The following is a 23009-nucleotide window of genomic DNA, read 5'->3' as shown; positions in this document are numbered from 1 at the left end:
TGTAAAGGCTCCATTGAGTGATCTGGTGTTACGTAGATCTAGCAGGGTTAGATATCCTGTTAAAAGATTTGGTTTTGAAGGTTATGCAGCTCACCATTATGCTTATATGGTGAAACTAGTTGAGGATGTTGAGCCCACTTGTTTTGAGGATGCTATTGGTCATGCTCATTGGGATGCAGCAAGCAATGGATGAGGAGATTACTACATTAGAAGCCAATAAGACTTGGGATTTGGTACCCTTACCTAAAAGTAAGAAAGCTATTGGCTGTAAGTGGGTTCACAAAGTTAAGCATAATGCAAATGGTTCAGTTAGCAGGTATAAGGCTAGGCTGGGTGCAAAAGGCTATGCTCAAACATATGACATAGATTATGAAGAGACATTCAGTCCAGTTGCTAGGATGGCAACTATTAGGTGTGTGATTGCCTTGGCAGCAGCTAAAGGTTGGAGTTTGCAGTAAATGGATGTTAAGAAATTGTCTTCTTGCATGGTGAATTGCAAAAAGAAGTGTATATGGAGCAGCCAGTAGGTTATGAGGATTTAGAGCATCCCATATATGTGTGCAGGTTAAAGAAGGCACTCTATGGGATGAAGCAAGCACCTAGAGCATGGTTTGACAAGATTGGAGAGTATCTTGTCAATATTGGATTTTGTATTTCTAATGCTGATCACTCACTTTATGTGAGAAAGGGAGACGCAAGTTTGGTCATCATAGTCATCTATGTGGATGACTTGATTATTACAGGTGACAGTAACAATGGGATTGCTGAAGTTAAGGACTTCTTGAAGAAGAAGTTTGAGATGAAAGATTTGGGTGAGCTGAGATACTTCCTTGGTATTGAGGTGATAAGATGTGATGATGGTATAAGGTTGTCCCAAAGGCAGTATGTCTTGGATATGTTATCTAAGTTTGGTATGATAGCATGTAAGCCTCTTTCAGTACCATTGGAGCAAAATGTGAAGTTGAGTGCTGATGTTGGGGATGAAATAGAAGATCCTAGTATGTTCAGGAGGATAATAGGGAGTTTGATTTACATGACTATCACAAGGCCAGACTTGAGCTATGTTGTTGGCCTTGTCAATCAGTTTATGCAGATGCCTAGAAAGCCTCATTTGGATGCAGTTAGACGTATATTGAGGTACGTGAAGTCCACTTTACATTATGGAATTTTTATGAGGCAGGTAAGGATGTACAGGTCTTTGGATACACAGATGCAGATTGGGCTGGTAGCATGTCAGAAAGAAGATCTACAAGTGGATTCATGTTTTCCCTTGGTAGTGCAACACTTACATGGAGCAGCAAAAAGCAACCTACAGTTGCTTTATTGAGTACAAAGGCTGAGTATAGAGATGCTGCTATGGCAGCATGTGAGGTGGTATGGCTGCAATAGTTATTAGGTGATTTGGACATGCAGGGATAGATGGTCCAGTTGTCATTCATTGTGACAACATGAGCAACATACAGATAGCTAGGAATCTAGTATTCCATGCTAGGACAAAACACATTGAGGTGCACTACCACTTTGTGAGAGAGAAGGTACTTGCAAGAGAGATTGACTTGGTATATGTCAGCACACAGGATCAGATAGCTGACATTTTCACAAAGGCATTGGGTGCAGAGAAGCTTCGAAATTTTGGAAGCTTACTTGGAGTTGCAGAGATAGAGTTGAGCTTGAGGGGGAGTGTTGGGATGGCAAGCTCAACACGTGCGGACATTGATGATGGACCGCCTGGCTAGATGGGTCCGCACGTCTACACTTAGCACGTTGGTGGTCATTATGATACTCACATGGCCACTGACTTATCACTTATTATTTTAGTTTGTTACACCTACCTACAGCTGGAAAAGAATAGCGCCAGTCGCTTAGTGTAGTCGGTTATGCACTGTGTGACTTAGAAGTCCACTTTCCTTTATGATGTATCTTATCTATACTTTGTGTATATTGTATAGTATGTGGAAGAAGAAGAAGAAATCAGCAAGAAAATGTTTTGGCCTCCATCTCTCTTCTTGTGTTCTTGAGTGAGCTTCCTCTTGTGTATGCAGTGTGTGTTTGGTGCAGCAGCTCAAGCAAGTCCCCCCACCACGCGATTCTTGGCATAACCAAGGGTCCAAGAAATTTTTTTTAAAAAAAATCATCATGTCTTTATATTCATTCAAAGTTGTCTCTCTAAATTGTAAAGGACTCACTGATCCTTCTAGATTGGGTATAATTAAGAACTAGTTTAGAGATAAAGACCATTTTCCAGATTTGTTATGCCTACAAGAAATTAAAGCAACAAGATTAACCCTCACTAATAATCTCAAGAGACTCCTCCCAAATTTTGAATGGGTGGCCACAAACCACACTCCAAGGAGTGGAGGTACAGAGTGGGGCTCAATACAAGACTATCAAGTTTGTTTAATATAGTAACTATGGATTTTGAAAGTAGATGGATAGCTATCCAATCTAGAATGAATGAAGAATTTGCTATTGTGTCGGTGTATGTCCCCTATTCTTCCCAAGAATGAACAGTGTTATGGACTTCTCTCATGCAGTAATCTTGGTTGGTGATTTTAATATGGTTGAAGAAATTACAGAGAGGTATTTGCAAAAGGGCCCGGTTATTAATGGGCAGGAGAAGGAGGCATGGCAGAGGATGATCTCATTCCATGGACTAATTGATGTAAGTAACAAAACTGGCTTCACATAGGCCAATAATAAAAAAGGTATAGCCCTAAGAAAAACAAGACTGGATAGGACTTATGTTTCTTCAGGTTTGCTCTCAACCTTCTCAAGCATAAGCTGTAAGGTAAGTAAAGACTTAGTGCTTTCAGATCATTATCCAATATCTTCTTCTTTCTCTTCAAATATTGAAATATTTAAGGCTGGACGGTTCCATATGGATCCTGCCTTCTTTAAAGACAAAGGAATTAAAGATCAAATAAAACAAGTATGGGACTCTGCCTTCAAGAACTGCAGGTATCCAGCAAAAGATTGGGCAGAAGCAATAAGGACTACACAAGCTGTCCTTAAAGATACCAAGCAAGAAAGGACAAAAAAAGGAAACAAGAGAGAAGCTCTAAGTATGCTCTTCTTAATGAATTAGAGAACCAAGTAGACCAAGGGAAGGAGGAAGTTCAAAACCACATCTTGGAAATTAAAAGAAGCTTAAGGAAGTTGGAAGAGGATGAAGCAGAGGCAATCCGATTGTATCTTGGAACATGGTGGGCTGGAAAAATTGACAAACCCACAAAAGAGATTTTCAATACGTTAAAGAAAAAAAAAGATAGAGATCTAGTCCCCATGCTTCTAAAAAAGGATGGTTCGGTGTCCTCAACCAAAGAGGAGAATCTCGAGACAGCCAGAGTATTCTTTGAAGAAATCTTTTCTTCACCTAGTCAACAATCTCCAGAGACATTGCTGGCTAGGGCCAAAATAGCGAGAATGAGACCTAAAGTAGTTCAACAATCCCTGGCAAGGATACTAGATTCTGATATTTTCGAGATAGAACTCTTGGATACCATAGATAGCCTAGCTAATGGCAAGATTCTAGGCGTAGATGGACTCCCAAACGTATTCTTCAAAGAGTACAAAAACTATGTTTTGTCCCCTCTACTAATGGAGGAGTCGGTAAAATTTGGTGCGCTACCTGCAAACATCAATCAGGGAGTGATTAAACTAATTCATAAGAGAGATGTCAGGGCTAATCTATCCAATGGAGAACAATAACCTACCTTTCATCAGCTTATAAAATATTTGCAAAAGCTCCGACAAGAAGACTCAGCCCTCATCTAGATGGATGGCTAAGAAAAGAACATAAAGGTTTTGTGAAGGGTAGATTTATCTTAGATGCCATTATCGGCCTGTAGGAGGGTTTTGAACATGCCCAAAAACAAAAACAATACTTTTTATTCTTCAAAATTGATTTTGATAAGGCCTATGATCGGCTAGATTGGTGCTTTGTCTTACAGTCACTACATGAAATGGGCTTGGGGTAGATTTATTAAGTATGTAAGTACATTATTCGGTAATGAGAGTGCTAAAGTGGCAATCAATGGAGATCTGTCTAGTCCTTTCCCCCTTTATAGGTCCATAAGACATGGCTGTCCACCACTGGCCCCTCTACTATTTGCAATAGCTTTAGATGCATTGGGCTAGCTAATTGAGGAGGAGATTAAAGAGGGAAGACTCAAAGGAATCAAACTTCCTAACAATAGAGACATGGTGCTTAATTTTTTGCGGATGACACAAATGGCACATTCAATAATGATCCTTCTTCCACAGAAGCCTTTTGGAGATGAATATAGGGACTTTGTCAAGCATCAGGATCTGTTGTTAATCCAAGTAAAATTGGTATAAAGACACTAATTAATCCTCCTCCCTTATGGTTGATTGATGTAGGATGCAAGGAGCTGGAAAAAGGCAAAGTCTTCAAGCTTCTTGGAATTCCAATGGGCTTTAGAGTCTCATTGAAACAAAGATGGGAATGGGTGTTGAATAAAGTAAAAAAGAAGCTTGACTATCTTAATGGACTCCAGTGCTCATTTGCTTGTAGAATGGTGGTACTTAAGCATATCCTTATCCCCTCCATAATCTATTTCTTAGCTTGCTGGAGACCTTCAAAAGCTGGAATCAAAAAGTTGGAGACTCTTGCAAGAAAAATTTTATGGTCAGGAAGCAGTGAACAATTTAAAATTCCAAAGGTAGCATGGGAAGATTGCACTCTACAAAGGAAATGGGAGGACTGGGACTCCCAAACTTGGACAAGATTGCCAATAAGCTAGTAGCAAAATGGATTCCAAGAACATTCCAATATGAAAATGAAGAATGGTCTATCCTCATCAAGGCCAGTTGCAGGAATTTCTCTCTTTCAACTTACCCAAGACGGAGGGAGATGGATCCATTGACAATTGCTTTCAATAAAGCTAAAGTAAAAGTAAAAGGGTGCTTAGATTTGATCAGACGCATCTGGACCTCATGGTTTACTTTTAAAGATTGGGTTGGCATTTCTTCAATCAACAACTTCACTCTTCCATGGAGTGCCTTTGACTCAATCTGGCTCAGCATATTCCATGGACTAGTGGAGGAGGAACAAACCCTGGGTGCATACAAAATGTTCAAGAAAGGAATCCAACAAATGTCACGCATCTGAGATTACATTAGAGGTGATTGGAAAGATCCAAATACTCTAATGAATCAATATAACTTGACTGAAGAAGAAATTACCCTAATGATGCAGAGAAGAAACAAATGGGGACCCCACATCTACCGTGCAATTTAGATGAGCAAAGAGTTTAATGTTAGAGGGATATGTTGGTTAAATGATAAACCACTGCTACCTATTCAAGAGAGGAAGGACTCACCCATCAAATTGGTCAAAAAACTAAACAGGAGATGTCACATCAATTGGAATGATCACCAGTGGAACTACAGATTTGTCATGATCTGGATTCCTTGCATCCAACCAAAAAAATCCAGCCTTTTGTGGTTGATTCAGTTGAAAGTTGTTTGGACAGCCTCTAGGGCCAAAAAATTAGGATTAGGCACAGGCTTATGCCCTCAATGCCAAAAAGAAAAAGAAACCACTCCCCATCTTTTCTTCTCGTGCCAAGATAATCGGAATGCTGTTAATTTGCTGCAAAAAATGATAGCTCCCTTCCATCCCTCATCCCTGACATGGAAAGAAATAATACTGGGCAAAATATATGGAGTGCATCCTGTCATTTGGAACTGGCTGCGCAATTTATTTTTGTGGCAGACTTGGGTCTCTAGAAATAAAAAACTGTTTGAACAAGTGAATGTGGATCCAATGTACAGTTTTAAGGAAGAATTTTTGTTTTAGGCCAAGAGTCAAAGAAAGCAATTAGCCGAGGACTGCAGCAAACATCCCTCAACTAGGGAAAAAAAGGAGGAGGACCTGTATGAAGGACTTGGCATGAAGACGAGGAAGTTCTTCATCCATGAAGAAAGGAGAAGGAAAATGGAGCACAGAGAAGCATGGTTCCTTGAAATGTTTCAAAAACCCACTGCTGACACGCTTGATGTAATGGAAAAACAAATCTGAAAATGTAAAGACAAGCCAAGTCATTGTAAAGAACTACTAGTCTGCTAAGTTAGCTAAGTCTAGGTGAGACTCCTGCTCAAGTCCACATTTTGTAATACTTTTACCTTTACTATTTTTAGGACAACTTCTCGTTTTCACCAAAAAAAAAAAAAGAGATTCCGTCATCCAGCACATCGGGACAACAAATAGCGGCGAGAGCTGCGAGACCACTTCGAAAAAGATTCCGTCATCCACCATATCGGGACAACAAATAGCGGCGAGGCATCGTTCGACCCGTTCCGGGTTGTCGCGAGAACTCCCTAAGGCGGCACGCCTGAGCACGCCTCTGTGACCCGTCCCGGGTTGTGGCTAGGGCGACACTCCCTAAGGCGGCACGCCTCGGTGACCTGTCCCTGGTGTGGCGGGGGCGACACTCCCTAAGGCGGCACACCTCTGTGACCCGTCCAGGCCTATCTATCTATCGAGCGCCAGAACCTAGTAATTAGAGCCTGCTCGACTCTAGATTCTAGAATCTATACAATCCATCTGGGCAAGCTGCATATCAAGTACCGAGAATAATGCAGGTTGTGTATTCATTAATGCCGTTCCTGTTAGTGATGATGTTGTCGATGCTGGATCAGACGAGAAGCGCGATATTGACCGTTAATGATGCGGACGGCTCTGGAAATTACGTGACGGTAGGATCAGCAGGAATATTGGGAAGGTTAGGGGTGTCGCATGTGTACGACAGTCACAGCCCCTGGATGAAGGCCCTAGCGGCGCGGCGCGGCAGGGCGTGCGACGAGGCCTGCATATCGCGGGCGCGGACGGAGCGCATACTTCGGAATGCGTGGGAGAGGCCGAGGCGGGGGCAGAAGGGGAGGCGCCTCGGGACGCCGTGGGCGCGCGAGGCTTCCTTCCTGAGCAAGGGGGGCCGCCGCTCCGAATACTACGTCACAGTCTCAGCCGGGACGCCGCCCTCTCAGACCGTGACCTTGCTCCTCGACACCGGAAGCGGCCTCCTGTGGTTCCAGTGCAAGCCCTGTCACAACTGCTACCCCCAGCAAGGCCCCATCTTCGACCGCCGCCGCTCCTCCACCTTTAGGTTCCTCACCGTTGACGACTCCTACTGTCAGACCGTCCAGCAGACGAATTACGGCACCGGCGCTGACGACTCGTGAGTCTTTGCCCCCGCCTCACGTTGCATGAACAAAATATGTCGTTTGCAAAATGTTGATAGGATGTGAAAAGATTCATGACTCTAGGTCCACGAGTACTGTGTAACGTGTTAGGGGTTTTGCATAGAAATATGGTACTTTGTTATGTGTAATACATACTACCTGAGAAAAGGGCCATGTATTATGTTGGGTAAGGCTCATTATGTGTTCTTTTGGACTAGGATACAATATGCTGAGAGATTGCTCGAGCGCAAACAATGTTCGAATACCTTGATTAGAAGGAATGGTTGTGTGTATATGAAGCCTTCAATTAATCTTGTCAATTTGCTACTTTAATGTGTCTACCACATCTTCAATTTTGTACTGCTCTTGTTGTATTGCTGATTTTTTATGATGCAACTCTCTTCTTCTAGACTAATAAATTTATCCTATCCTATAGATACTTAGGCATAACCTTGGTCACCATAAGCCTAGGAAGAATCCATGGAATGCTTCATGGGAAACAACAATTATGCCCCCTTTAGGCATTTGAGTTTAAAGGAAATCTTTTCGTAATCCAAAAGCTCCACGTAGCTTACAATCATCCCAACAAAGCTTGACCAAGTTGTTATGAATGTATATTTAATTTTCTAGTCAAACATAGAGTCATTGTTGTATTGTTTCACACCCATTATTAACGTGCTAGTTGTGAGTGCCAATTGGCAATGTTGGGGCTACAAGTACCCCAATAGTTTGCGAGGATCAACATATTGATGATGTACTGCATTGCATTGAAATTGATGACATGGCCAGCATCGTGTTTAATGTGCTAACAATTTTATTTGCCTGTAATGGTGATAAGGTTCAATATGATAAGGATGATAGCTAGGATGCTCTAATTACATGATAGCCTTCCTATTGAAGGTAAGGATTTTTGTCTTTGCAACCTATGACCTCCCTACATTGTTCACCATGGTGACATCCCTCATCATCATCAATACATCCATATTTGCTTTGCTTGACAGTGTTGACTGTTAATGCATTTAAGGATACCCTTACCATCATTTTGATTGAGCTTGATTGAGAATTCATGGAAACTAATTTATGCACATGGGTATTTTGAGAGTGAGTGAGTGTGTGTCTATACACACACACATGTAGAGAGAGAGAGAGAGAGAGAGAGAGAGAGAGAGAGAGAGAGAGAGAGAGAGAGAGAGAGAGAGAGAGAGAGAGAGAGAGAGAGAGAGAGAGAGAGAGAGAGAGAGAGAGAGAGAGAGAGAGAGAGAGAGAGAGAGAGAGAGAGAGAGAGAGAGAGAGAGAGAGAGAGAGAGAGAGAGAGAGAGAGAGATTTGGCAAATGAGTAAATTGATCTACTACTAAAATCCACATGCAACTAGAGCTAGAGTACTCATGAACCAATGTGATACTTATTGGCAGTCATACTTGGCATTTATTTAGAAAGGAAGGTAAAAAGCAAGAGAGTCTTATGATGTTTTAAATATAAATATGTGGGTGAATGTTCACTCAATTAAAGGCTAAGAGTTTAAAGATTGGGGCAAAATGTTGCTTAAAAGCCTTATGAGTGTTTTGGGGTGAAATTTTGACCAACATATGTATTTTTTTTGTACATAAGGACCATGTTTAATATTTTCAAACAAGAAAAGTTAGCCTCATCACCTAGAAAATTTTTAAAGATTCGCCTTCATGCTAAACTTTGCCCCTAGTTTTACATTGATGAAGAATGCTTTGAATTACGTATAATAGCTTGGCTTTCCAATAGTTTCTTACAATAAAATTAATCCACTACTAGTCTATGACTTTGTCACCTTCATTTCTAGTTTCTTGTGAATGGTGAACTTTTTGGTCATCCATTTCTAGGAAGACTTCACCATTCCAAATCGTAGAAATGGAAAATTGCATATAATCTCCATGAGTCTTGTAATCTTTTCCTCACAAATAGAGGGGTTTTTTTTGTGACAAAACCCTTACATCATATAGACAGATAGCGACAATCATATTGACAAATGACTTTTGTAAACAAATGCATGGAATGTTGAAACCACCAATATAATAGCTGCTAGAAGTGCATCAATACAAATATTATCAAAGTAAAGTAAAAACAAATTTTTGATGTTGTATAGGTTGACACTTTACAGTTTCAAAAACATTATGAATTTTCAGCATTTTTGAAACAAGTAGCACTAGAATTTTTGGCATTTTGAGTCTAATGGCCTAACTTATTAGACATCTTAAATCGAGAACAACAAAATGGATCCATGCTTGGATACATAGGAACATCTACATTTCAATGCACTCAATTCTTGAATTAGAAAGTGATAGAAAATATAAACAAATCTTCAAGAAATTGACATAGAATTTTAGATCACATCATGCACAGCCCAAAACAAGTGTTGTCATGAATATTCTATAATGTTGAGAAATCACATTGAGTTACATTTGGACAAGCACCTTTCTATTGCTAGAAGTAAAGGATTCCTTTACATAAACCATACATAATCATAAATACTGAGGTTCTAAAGCGTATGATTTGAGCATCAACACTGGGCACAACCTGATGGATGACTAGGATAGTCCTCAAGTCTCAAACCCACATGTAGCTAGCTATGATGACTTAATGGAGAGTAACTCAAAGAACACTATTATGCCTTACCAGAGACCTTGCACCCCACGATAAGACACACATAGAAATCATAATCAAAGCCTCTCTAGGATGCTCATGACCCTTTGATGCAATTGTATAATAGACTCTAGAAGTCAATGTACAAAAAGATGAAGTGATGGAAACTATGACGATATGCATACACTAAAATAAAAAAGTTATAAGAGATAGTTTGCTAATCATATAAGTTGAGATGGAACATATGGCACTATAGCCATACATGGAACTAAAATAGATTGTGATAGAACCATATCCAAGTGATATGCAAATTGATGAAAAAGAACCATAACAGACTACTATCTCTATTGCACCCTTGCATCATGAATTGTCATACCATTATCCCCATACCTTGCATCGAAGACTTCATTTTTCGACAACCAACAAAACTTCCTTCATAGAATCATCTTTAGTACACTCCCTTTGCTGCAATAATTGCATAACATATTCTTCACTATGTTCTTTGACTTGCTCTTAAGGCCTAAATGGACTACACTATTAGCCTTAGTCTATGCATTGGAGAGGTAAGGTTGTCTTTAATATTAATGTGACATGTAAGTTGCAAGATGTATCTCTTGAGAGCACAATGCAATGTTGTGTGTGGGGGTTGACTATGTGGAATTCTGCAGAGAATCAAAGATCATTCTTATCACATTCTATCATCTTATTGCTATTTTTTTTTCTATTCTTTGTTATTGATGGTTCAAATTTACATGTTTCACTTCCTAACTATGATATATATTCATTTTTTATTAGCAATATGTCTCTATGCAATGTTTGTTGTGTGTTAGATTAGAAAATTATACTGATCATGCTTGCACAATTACACTTGGTGATCTTGCTTGCATAATTACACCTAGAAATCTTGTAAGCTTCTCACGGGATAACCATGTGATCAAGGAAGTTTTTCTAATTTTTGGGTGAGAGAAAGGTGACCTGTTCCATGCAGGTGCAATAGATATGGTTGTTTTCAACATGACAAATGCCTTAAGATGTTTCAAGAATATAAGGCATTTTTGAATCTTCAAGCATTTTGTCAGTTTTTGTCAATGTGGGTTATTAGGTTCCCACATTAAAATGCCTATATTCAAGCATTTTACATTATAGGCATTCAAGGAATTTTACGTTGATAAATATTTAGGATTTTGCAAGGCACATAGACATTCGGGCATTACAAGTAACTTGGGGGGGGGGGGGGGGGGTGGTTTCACTCATGAATATATGCATATATCATGTGGCTTTAATACAATAGATTTTTAAAATAGAATTTTTACACATTTTTTACATACAGAAGGATTCCATGTAAAGGAGTTATTTACAGATTGAATAAAAAAGGGTTGTGTTTTATTCAAGAAAAACTTACAAACAAGGCTATTCATAAATAGGCCTTGAATATATGTGATATAGAGTATGTATATATAGTGAATCCCTGAGATATGCATTCAAGCATTTTTAGGCATTTAGGTAGTGTATGCAATTCTAGGAAGTTTTAGGCATTCATGCAATGCTAGTAGTTCCAAGTAGTATCAAGCATTTAGATAGTGTAGATAGTCTGAGGTAGTTTCAAGCATTCAAATAGTTGAGGTTGTTTCTTGCCATTTAGAAATTCATGGAGGTTCTTGCAATGAAAAGTTCAAATCCTACATTAGATGACTTCTAAGCAATTCATTTATTCATAGAGCTTTCAAGACATTTATACATTCATGTTTGAATGTTGAAATCTCATGCTTTAACTTTTCTTGATGGCTAAAAAGAATAAGAAAATGTATGATATATGCTTTGAGGATAGGCATCATATAAAGAATTGTTTATATTTGCATCATTCTTGTGCCAAAGAAAATATGCAAGTCCTTTTGCATAGTTGATTTATATATGGAGTTGTTTGGTATCTATAAAAAGTTTATTTTAGCATCAAATCATGGGTCAAGTTCAAAGATAGAAAAAGCCTGGGACAAGTTAGATTCCTTTGAAAGTCTTCTTGAAGAAGCTTATGAATGGCATGAGGATCATAAAGGGGAAAAGTTAAGACTTTCTAAAGTTAAAATGCATCAAAAGATCAAAAAGAGTGATCGTAAAGCTTAAAGAGAAGTTAAGATGTTTTAGATTAGATTTGGATTCAAGTTTAAGTCAGTATGATGATGATGATGATTTGTGCCTTCCACCTATAGTCTTGTCAAAGATTGAGGAAAAGGGATCAAGAGAGGATAAGAGCCAAGGATCTTTGAGTGCCCCATATCCAACAAAGGAGCTTGCCAATGGAGGAGTGGTGCATCATATACCTTGCGTCAACAAATTCAAGGTATTTTCACTATTTTGGTTGTTTTCGAGCAAGTGTAATCACCCATTAATAAGAAATCAAGAAAAAATAAGCAAGGAGGAGGATTAGCTGAGAAATCAAGAAGAAATCATTGATGAAGATGATAAGTTAAGTGATCAAGAAGATCAGTTATGCAATCAAGATAGTGATGTTTTCATGGATGACAAGTTTGAAGATCATGGTTTTCTCAAGGAGGATATTATAGTGGATTTCTCTTATTGATTTTGAGCAAGATGATTTAGCTATTAAGTTGGATTCTAATGAAGAGATTTTTAAATATATGATGTACCACTACCTATAGTGCAAAATGTGCTATCTTTGGATGTATTTGTTGAAAAAACCCATGTTTCTAGTGTAGGGGATACCTTTTCAAATTATTCTATTATTCAACCTAAACTTTTTTAAGAAATTTTTTTGCTACTGTACATATGCAAGTGGATTTCCCATTTGTGCTATTTTCAGGACAATGATGTCGGAGTGGTTTTAGTCGAAAGGTCATATCCATTGGGGATCAGAGAGAGAAGGAAGTAGAGAATAGGAAATAGAAGAGAAGAAAAAGAATAAACAAGAGGTACACAAGATAAAGACAAAGCTCAATGAATCAATACAATATGTATTGATAGAACTTGAGAAGATCAGCAAAATCCTTATTTGAGACTACTTAGAAGTAATCTCCAAGCATTATATCTCATGGAGCTTCCTAGTAAACAAAAAATGCGCACCAAACACTAGCTTCTTCGTTGTTGTTAATACGGCAATCTGATGGTTCTGTTGGCTTCGAAAGGGGAGTAAAACCCCAGGACACCTACTCAGAATTCTCCCAAATCACTCCTTTTTATTCTCCCCATTCGAAGTATTGTTTGCTTCCTGTAAACTGTGATCACGCACTGCGCGAATTTGCAAGTTCTTCTTTTTGCATGAGATCTCCCAAAATTGGCTAAAAAGCTACTTGCTTTTTGCATGTCACTCTATTGTAGAAGTTTTTTACTCCTTTTTAGGATACTTACAAGAAATAATATTAAAAATATAAAAAATATGCTAAAATTATCAAAAAATCTTGTATTTTGAAACTAACCATACTATGGACACTAACACTAATGACTAATATGACATTGACTCTCTAGATTCATAAGAAAGCCAGATGATGATGCACTCCAGGTTTTTTCATATTGTGTCTGTGTAGCGACATGAAATCCACCCCCTCTAAACCTACACATCCTCCATCATGTGCCAAAGTTCTAGTTGTCACCAGATTCTAAGTCCTCCTCATCCTCAGCAACCATATACTTTGCTTCTTCATCTTCCATATATTCCTAGCTAGCCCTCGTATCATGGCCCCTATTTTTTTTCAATTTTGGCAACTCATAGGTAGTAGATTCCTGTCTCTTGAATAATTTGATTTTTTTCCCTGCTACCAAAAGTTTTATGGCTATCCCATCTAGCTCATTCAATGCATAAGTAGAATTATCAAACATTTGTCTTAACACATAGGGTCCAAATCATTTGGAGACTTTACGCACAGCACTATTCTAGTTGTCTAAACTGCTATCATAAATCAATACCCAATCCCCATCTTGTACGATTCTTGGTCTCAATCTATGTTTTTTGTCAAACCATTTTTTGTTTTCTATCCTTGCTGCCCTTAACTCTGCAAGTGCTGCCTCTATGTCTTCTAACTTACTTTCTAACTGTCTAATACATAAGTCCAACAACTCCTCTCGATTCAACTCCTCTTCCCAAGGTAGCATAGTCCATGCAATTGTTATCTCCTCTTCCCAAGGTAGCACACTCCATGTGACTATTATCTCTTTTATTGGCATGATAGGTCTTTGACCATACATCAATTCAACAGGCATATATCCTTCTTTCCACATGCTTTTGCCAATGCCTTCACAATACGTGGATGACCTCTTTCACTTTTTCCATTTCCTTCAGGGTTATAAGCTGAAGTTCACCCCTATCTAGTATAATTTTTCCTACATAGCCATACCAACAAAAGATCTCTTCTAAGACAAAAGTACACACTGCATTTGTTGTCTTAGTATGTAGACCTCTCCCTTCCACTTGATTAGTCAAGTCCTAACGGGCAAGTATGGGACATCTCATTTGCCAAAGACTTGTAGGCATCATGACTAAATCCATCACCCACTTAAAATGAAGAGACAAGGGATATGTGGCTCTCCGGATCTCTCACAGATGAATACATTTGACATGTCGTACAAGTTTCCACAAAGTGAGCAACATCCTTATACATGCCCTACCCCACCAATATCTTTCTTTGATCTTTGCAAAAGTACCCCAAACACCTCTATGGCTAGCCTATAAGCTTTCATGAAATTATTGCATGATATTTACTTGTGAAGCTCTATTACCAAGAACTTGCAATGGCATACCCTCTTTCTTCTTAGCATGTTTCCACAAGTACCCATTTTTAAAGAAAAACCCATAGGCTTTCCTCTTGATCTTCTTAAACTCCTCATCCAACCACTTGTCTCTTTTTGTTAATGTGTTGAGGTATTGACCAATTCTTAGCCGCTCTCCTACATATTTGTCTTCCAAAAACACTTCTACACAAGATACATAACATCTAAAGTGTTTTCTCTTTGTTTTCCAAGCTTTTTTTAGTGTTGTAGAAACTCCTTGCATTGCTAAATTCACTCTTACAACACTTGTACTTGATAAACCAACTATTGTATTTACTACAATTAATGTTGTCTTTGCATTTATGAGAGCTGTACCTATAGTTACAATAGCTGCCAATTCAGTTTCACCAATCAAAACATCACTTTAAATTACAAGAAAATCATCATCTTCCTCTTCATCCACCATCCCATCTTCATTCTCATAGTGTCCGTGAGATAACATGTATGCCACTAGGTTATCTCTTCTTGCAATATGCAAAAATTCAGGGTTCAAAGATTTGATGTATGCAATCCACCAGAGCATAGCAATGTCCGGGGTAGCACAACTAGTAATCATACCCAATACTTGCAAACAATCAATCTCAATGAATACATGAGCACCCATAAAATACTCCTTATCACATTTAAGGGCTGTCACAATTCCCCATAATTCTCTTTTTACCTATGGATACCTTCTATGTTGTTTGTTCAATACTTTAGCACCAAATCGATTTGCATATAGTTTGATCAATCCATGATCATTTTGTTGACATGGTGGCTCCATGTAGAGAACATGAGGTGATTGATGACTTGTTTGATAAGGATGTTTGACTACTAAACATCAACTATAGTTATCTAAATAATAGTTTAATTTAAGCTACTAAGGCTAATGATATTTGTCCCTTTTTTTCCTTATTCCCTTGAAAAGCTTGGCTTGGGTCATAGGTGTGCAGGACCAAACTCATTATTAATAATATTAGAAGGTAACACATTACACTAACTAAGCCATGGTCCAAGTCCACTATAACTAAAAATAGTCAAGATAAAGTTGCAACAAGTGAGGTGAGCTCCTTAGTCATCCTCCATCCATTTTCCATCAAGTGGCACATACTTTTGAGACTTTGATAAACAACAATGAGAAATTTTACCCTTGACTTTCCTTTCCTAAATTACTAATATTTATTCAAGAACCAAGATCTTATCAAGTTTTTGCATTTCTAGCTGCATTTGATCATTTAAATTTACTAAGTCTCCTTTAATACAAAACCATGGAAAGGCCTAGTCATGTGAAAGGTATTGTAAATCTTCCATCGATCAGCTAGATTTGACCTATAAGCTACCTCATTGATCCTTTGCTTTACTTGAAAAGTCCCATGTTGATCCTTTTCTTTACATGGAAGGTCTATAGTATCTTTGAGATAGGGAAAATACACACTTTATCCTTGTTTTTCTTTGACTTGGACTTCACAAAGCACAATAAGGACAAATCACTTTCTAGAAACTCTAAAGCTAGTCAATTGCTTTCCTTTCCTTTACTTGATATGTTTGAAGAGTTAGCTTCACTTTAGTGTAGTTATATTCTTTGTCTTTGTTGCTGCTTGAGTATTTTGGAGAGCAAACTTTACTTTAGTATATAGTTCCTTGATACTCTCAACCTTGGGGTGGTAATGTTTCTCAAGTAGATCATCTCACATTCTAAAGCTAGTTAGTTGCTTTCTTTTCTTTTTCTTGATATGTTTGAAGAGTTAGCTTCACTTTAGCATAATTGGATTCTTTCTCTTTGCTTGACTATTTTGGAGAGCTAAATTCACTTTAGCTTATAGTTCCTTGATACTTTCAACCTTGGGGTGGTAACTTTTCTTGAGTAGATCATCTCACATGAGCAGTCACATGATATGTTTTTAACTATTACAATCTACATATAGATAGGGAATGCCTTTATATGGATTCTTATACAAAGGGCAATTCAGCTAAATTCTAAGAGTGGAAAGTTTATATATAGGGACCCTTTAGTATCATTACAAAAAATGTGGACTCTTTTCTAGGCTAAGAACTGCCAAGTCATTATCCTAATTAAAAAAGGAACCCATATAGCTATGTATATTGTACCTCATAATTGTATCATGGAATGTATAACTGAAAATGTATTGACAAGAGGATTCTAACACACCAACCTCCAATAAAATCATAGCTTATATGCTTAAATTAGGGTTTTGAGACCAAGATTACCTCAAAAGTTATGTAAAATGGAAGCTTCACCCTCATTTGTCATTATGGTAACCACTTTGCATTGTTTTTGCAGCTCTTCATACCTTCTTCATGTGTCTTTCTCTAGCCTTACATATTATCAATTCCTTCAAGTTAAAAGCTTTTCTAATTGCTTTTTGTCAGTATGTTACATGGATCTACTTTTCTCTCTTGAGTGTGATTAGAGTAGCTTTTCTTTCCTCATCTAATTGGTCTTTTTTGTCATCACAAAGGTTAAGAATCCTTCAATCCTAAGCACCTTAGTGCTCTCTATTCTAACTCTACATTTGTAATTACTAGCCTTTTAGCCCATGTGATAGTGACCTCTTTATCTTAATTGTGAGAAAGCTACATTTGTGCTTGTAGTTCACATACCCTATCTTCCAATCTACTTTTAGAGCTATGTTTAGTTGTGGCCACTAAGATGGAGGGCGTGATGGTCATGATTGGCATTGGTGGATCTACACATGTAGCGCCTTAGCATTATGTGATACTAGTAGATGTAGATAGGTTTCTTTTGCATGCAAGAATGCTCTTTTTCTAATCAGTGCTTCTATTAATATTCCTAGACTAGGATCCATGAGCACTAATTATTCAATCCTTGTTGATTGCTCAATTGATCTCTTAATGGCTAGGTGGCTAAGTCTTCAACTTCTTTTTTATTGAGCTCCTCCTCTTCCTTCCTTAGCTTTTTCCATAGCCTTCTCCTCTTTGGGCGTAGTCTTTTCCTTTATTATGCTATCTTGACGATGATTTTCCTTCTCCAACCTTTGTCAAAGGTTTCTTATCTTAGCTCCTATAGCTATGCTGCATATTGTTATTACAACATTTCAATTCCAATACTTCATGCCTCTTAAATTGTTTTTCTTGTCTCCTCTAGCTACCATTTTTGCATTTGGGATGGTGGGGTTTTTGTTACTATGTGTATTGATTGGTTCACATTCTCTTACCTAGTTGAGCTTTGCCTGGAATCTTGTCTTGATGTTTTCTTGCTAGCCTTCTACTAATCTTTAAGCTTCCACTCATTTTTACTAGCCTTCTTGTAGCCTTCTCTACATCGTTTTGTAATTTTCTTACCTAGCTTCCTCTATAATACAATCACTATCAATACTAATCTTTAAGCTTCCACTCATTTTTACTAGCCTTCTTGTAGCCTTCTCTACATCGTTTTGTAATTTTCTTACCTAGCTTCCTCCAAATCTCATCAATGTAGCTTTTTTTTGGGGGTTTTTTTTAAATACTCCTACTTATTACATGTGTGGGACCAAATACTTTAGATACTTGTATTCTTATACTCATCATTTTGGCTATTGTGTGGATGGTTTCCTTGGTAAAGGTATTAAAGTTTTTCTTGTCCAGTTTTCTTACTCTACTAAGCTTTTTAGCATCCCCACTTCGATTTTACTCGTTGTAGAGTTGTATTTGGTGCTAGAAAAGAGTAACACTATATTAGGGAAGTTGGAAATTTCCATGCATTTTGGAAACCCCCAAGACCTTTATTATTTGACCACATGGTCAAATCTTGTTGTCTTACTTAAAGGTGGAGTCTACCCTAAATACTATATAATCTACCTTTCCAAATCCCATTTTCAAATATGGATCAATATTTAGCCACGTGGTCAAATATTTATCACTTATTTGAATTTGGGACTTGGGAAATTCCCAAATTCTCTAATATGGTGTTGAGTCCATGAACCAAATTTTCTTGGATCTTCATATTAGGTTTGGAATGCCTTTCATGCTCACTCAATCATTAGCAAACACCTTCTACTTATTCACTCGTTATTCATATCCACCATAATATAGATATCCATCTTGCTTTTTGGTATATTTTCTTCTTTCTATTGTATGTTTAAGACTTTATGTCCTACATCCAATCATTGTGATATTTCTACCTTATGCTATCCATTAGCATCCTCCATTGTGATCACCATTGTGCCTATTCACACAAGTCGTAGTCCACCTCACCTTCAACCTTTTCCATGTATCATTGCAATCTGCATCTTTCCACTAGCTCCTTTGCTTTTAGATATTTGACTACTACTTCAGTAAGGATTTGAATACAATTGTATCTCAAGTGGCAATGCCAACTAGTTTTCAGTTTTAGGTTGTATCTTTCCTAGTGCTCCTTTGTGTGAATAGAAGCTAGGGGATTCCTAATTTTATCCTTTACAACTCTCTCTCCTTCTCCTCCTATTTTAAAGAACCTAAACAAAACACATGGTGGTGAGAGGATTTTAGCAACTGAAAAAAAATTGACACAAAATTTGTATCCTCTTGAATGCTAGTTTGAATATTCTTTTTGTTTAAAGAGTGAATTTCAGTTTTTTGATTTTGAGTCCTAGATGTCCCTCCCCCTACCTAAATGAATGGAATATTTCCTAGGACTATGAAGTGTGACTTGTAAATCTAAATTTTAAGGGGTGTGGTTTTTAATTAAGATATACATGTTCACTTATTTACATACATGGTAATATACTTAGCTACTTCTAGCAATAATAACGAATTGTAAAAGTGAGGTTTATATTCAAATTCCACATAATCATCTAGGTTACATGGGTGCGTAACATGCATAGTATAGGTTAGGACAATTAGCAAATTAGCTAAACCTATTTTGTTGGAAATGTGAAGTTCTTTCTCACTAAGAATCCAATTCAAATATGGGTGGAATGTGATGTTTTCCTATAATGATGTATTTCAATTTAAGGCATTAATAAAGTAAGAGTGATGTAGGATGGGTCATGTTCATTAGACTTGATGGCATAACACTATTTGACATTGGCCATTATCTAACAACCGAATCTTTCCCATTGTGCACATAAGGTGGACTAATTTTGCAAGGAATTGGACTTCGATTTTGTAAGCCGGCCAAGATCCACAAGATCCTTTGGTGTTGTTTATACACAACTAGTTTGAAAGAGATTATGAGGCACCGTGCAAGAGATTTTTCCAATGATATTTGACTAGAAATGATCTCTTTGGTAATCAAGGGATGCTTGGTGAATATGAGCACCAATTCCTCCCGTGAGCAAGATAGAGATCTCACAACTTTGGTTGTACTTTCATCTAGGAGACCCAAATCTAACCTTTCGTGGAGCTATGGTCAAACAAGATGAAAGTGTTGTGAATTTGACTAATACATGTGAGGATATATTCACTCGTATCACTAGTTATACAAGATAATTCTAGAATGGATGGTCTCTTATAAGAGGGTTTCACGATTGGACATTATGCAGGATGATTACGGTAGAATTCCATAATGAGGGTGTATGTAAGAAGGGTTGTAAAGAGTAAAGATAGAAAAGATTAAGAAGAATAATTGATTATGGAATTCTGGAATTTAAACACATAGTATGAAGCCAAATCAAAGACCCTCCTTAATGACATATACAACGGTTTAAGACCTTTTATTAATGACGTGTACAATGGTTTAAGACCTTGACACGACAATTGCCCAAACATTTTGAGTTAAGAGCTTAGTTAATACATTGACACAAATTAATTCATAGCTATACATAGGTTCCAAATTCAAATTTTAATCATGCACCCATACAGAAAGGGCTAGCATCTACCATCCATACATGATACCAAGTGGTAGAAAGCATAATGTCTTGTTGAATCCCTGTATGGGCTACTAAATTCCTCTTCAGCCCTATTATGAAAGTTTATTATAGTAGCAAAAAAAAACCTCTTCGCTACTCCAAATACACTCTACTCTTTAGTTTTAATGGTATTCAAACTTTCCTTAGTGATAAAGAGAAGCATTCCACCAAATGTTGGCTCCAAACTCAAGTTTGAAGCTCTCCAACACCATGGTTAGCATTTTGCCCTACTTTACCATATTGTGCCCTATTGAGGCCCTATTATATCCTATCAATTTCAGCCCATAAACATAAAATAAACTCACTTCTTTGCTGTCCGAGATCATCCAAAGAAAGATTTTCATATACATCAAGCCTCCGTTTTCTATAGACAAGCGAAAGACTTCATTGCAATATCCACATACAAGTTATGTGGTGAATTTTTTATTATAGTAGTATATATGTTGCTATATATCCTATATTCTATGTCCTCTCTAGCCCTAGAATATCCAAAAAGACAATCTCTTTATGCCACAAGTCCCTGGCTATGAGTGGGGGTGTGTTAGAGAATGCCTTTAGTCCCAAAGATTCATGAACTCTAATAAGATAGATGAAGAAAGATCACTATTTCTATAGTTCTCTATTTTGGACAACAAAGGCTCTTCTCAAATTAGTCCCAATATCCCTTCTTAGCCCTCTATGCATGCATGCATGTATGTCTATAGGAGATTGGTCTCAATCTTCTTTGCCTCAAGCTTGAGTCATATCTCCCTTAGCTTCCCCTTTATCTCCTTTTTGCATGTGCTTAATACAAATCCCTATATTTGCACTCATCAGCTCTTCAACACACATCTATAGCTTCTCATCAAAATTTTCCCACAAAGTCTCTTTCTAAGACTCCCCACCAAGTCCCATAGGTCTCCCCTTCTTCCCCTATACCATGACACATGTAAACTCTATTCCTCCACACTTAAACCACCTATCTCCTTCTATCCAAGATAAACACTAGGAAATACATATACAAATAAGTTACTTCTTTGAGTCAACAAGCTCATAAGTCCCATCTCCAATAGGCATACACACATACTCCAAAAACCACAAAGGTACGGATTCATTTACTTTTAAAACTTAGACAAAAAATCCCATGACATCCAACCCCTCCAAATCTACAAATCCTCTGGCATGTGTCAAGTCTCAATCTTTTGTAGGTTCAGAGCCCTCATCATCCACCTCCATGTCATCCTCCTCTTCCTCTTCTCCACTATCATGAGTAGTATTGTCTCTAGCTCCTGTATCTCATATGCATTAGAATCCCATATCTTAAAGAGTTTGATCCACTTTATTGCAATGGAAATCCTTAATACTGCCCCATCCAACTCACTGAGACAATAGTTAGCATTGTCATGTACATGTCCCACTACATATGGAGTAGACCACTACTTACTTGTGAATATCACTATGCTAATTCTCTAAATTTCTCTCATAAATCAGCACCCAATCACCTCCTATATCATGCTTGTCTTGAGTTTATACTTCTTGCTGTTCTAAACCCTTCCTTGCCAGAACCTTGAAACTACTACCTCAATATCTTGTGGTCTCCTCTCCAATTGCCTAATGCATAGAGCAAGCTATTCCTCTCCACTCAACCCTTCTTGCCAAGGAAACATACTCCATGTATAGTAGCCACCTCCTCAATCAACATAATAGGCTTCTAACCATATATCAACTCAGCAGGCATAAAACTTGTCACCATAGTATGTGTCATCCTATTAGCCTATAATGCATATAGTAACATCAATGGACACTCCTTTATCTTGCATATACATAATTTTTTTAATGCCTTAATGATAAGCGAGTGTCAGTGTTCATTCTTTCCATTACCTTTGGGATTGTAAGCTAAAGTTAATGCCAATTTTATCCCCAATTGTGAGAAGAACTCATGAGCCTCAATTGCATGCAGTTCCCCTCTATCAACAATAATCTTGTCAACACATCCATATTGCAATAAAAGACATCTTCCTAGAGAAACCTACATACAACTTGTGTAGTCTGAGTACTTAGAGCTCTTCCCTCCATCCAATTTGTCAAATCCTCACATGCAAGCATGAGGTATCTTATGTACTAGAGTATTGTAGGCATAGTGACCAAATTTGCCACCCATTTGTAATGATGACACAAAAGAGACGTTGGCTACAACCCTTCTTGATGTTTCACTATTGAGTGCATTTGGTAACACAAAGTGTGTAATATTCTTGTACATCCCTTGCCACAAATATCTTTCCTTGATCTTCTCAAATGTGCCCCAAATCCCTCTATGGCCCAGCCCATTGATTCTCAAGGAGCTTCTTCATTACTTGTTGCAATTGAGTAGCTTTATCATCGATGACTTATAATGGAGCACCTTTATTCTTATTTGTATGCTTTAAAGATATCTATATTTCAAGAAGAATCCATATGACTTTCTTTTTATTTTGCACTCCTCTTCTGACCACTCATCTTTCTTGATAATGTGCTAAAGATACTATCCTATTTTCATCCATTCACCTGCATAAGTTCTTTAGAAACACCTCCATGACTGAAACATAACACCTATAATGTTATCTTCC

General features: G+C 37.7%; 1 protein-coding gene across 1 annotated transcript in view; it reads left to right on the top strand.

Annotated features, from left to right (window-relative positions):
* The first annotated feature begins 6621 nt into the window (after positions 1-6621).
* The window catches only part of LOC148037338 (aspartic proteinase nepenthesin-2-like), a 49445-nt gene continuing 33057 nt past the window's right edge, over positions 6622-23009 (top strand). Inside the window, exon 1 of the mRNA XM_087677094.1 lies at positions 6622-7199. Within this exon, the coding sequence (XP_087533220.1) occupies positions 6622-7199 (578 nt within the window). The remainder of the gene's footprint in view (positions 7200-23009) is intronic.

This window comes from Lygodium microphyllum, chromosome 4 (assembly GCF_053477565.2).
Source record: "Lygodium microphyllum isolate KBCC chromosome 4, Lygodium_microphyllum_v1.1.10, whole genome shotgun sequence".
Taxonomy (NCBI): Eukaryota; Viridiplantae; Streptophyta; class Polypodiopsida; order Schizaeales; family Lygodiaceae; genus Lygodium; species Lygodium microphyllum.
This window is presented reverse-complemented; position numbering and strand designations above follow the sequence as displayed.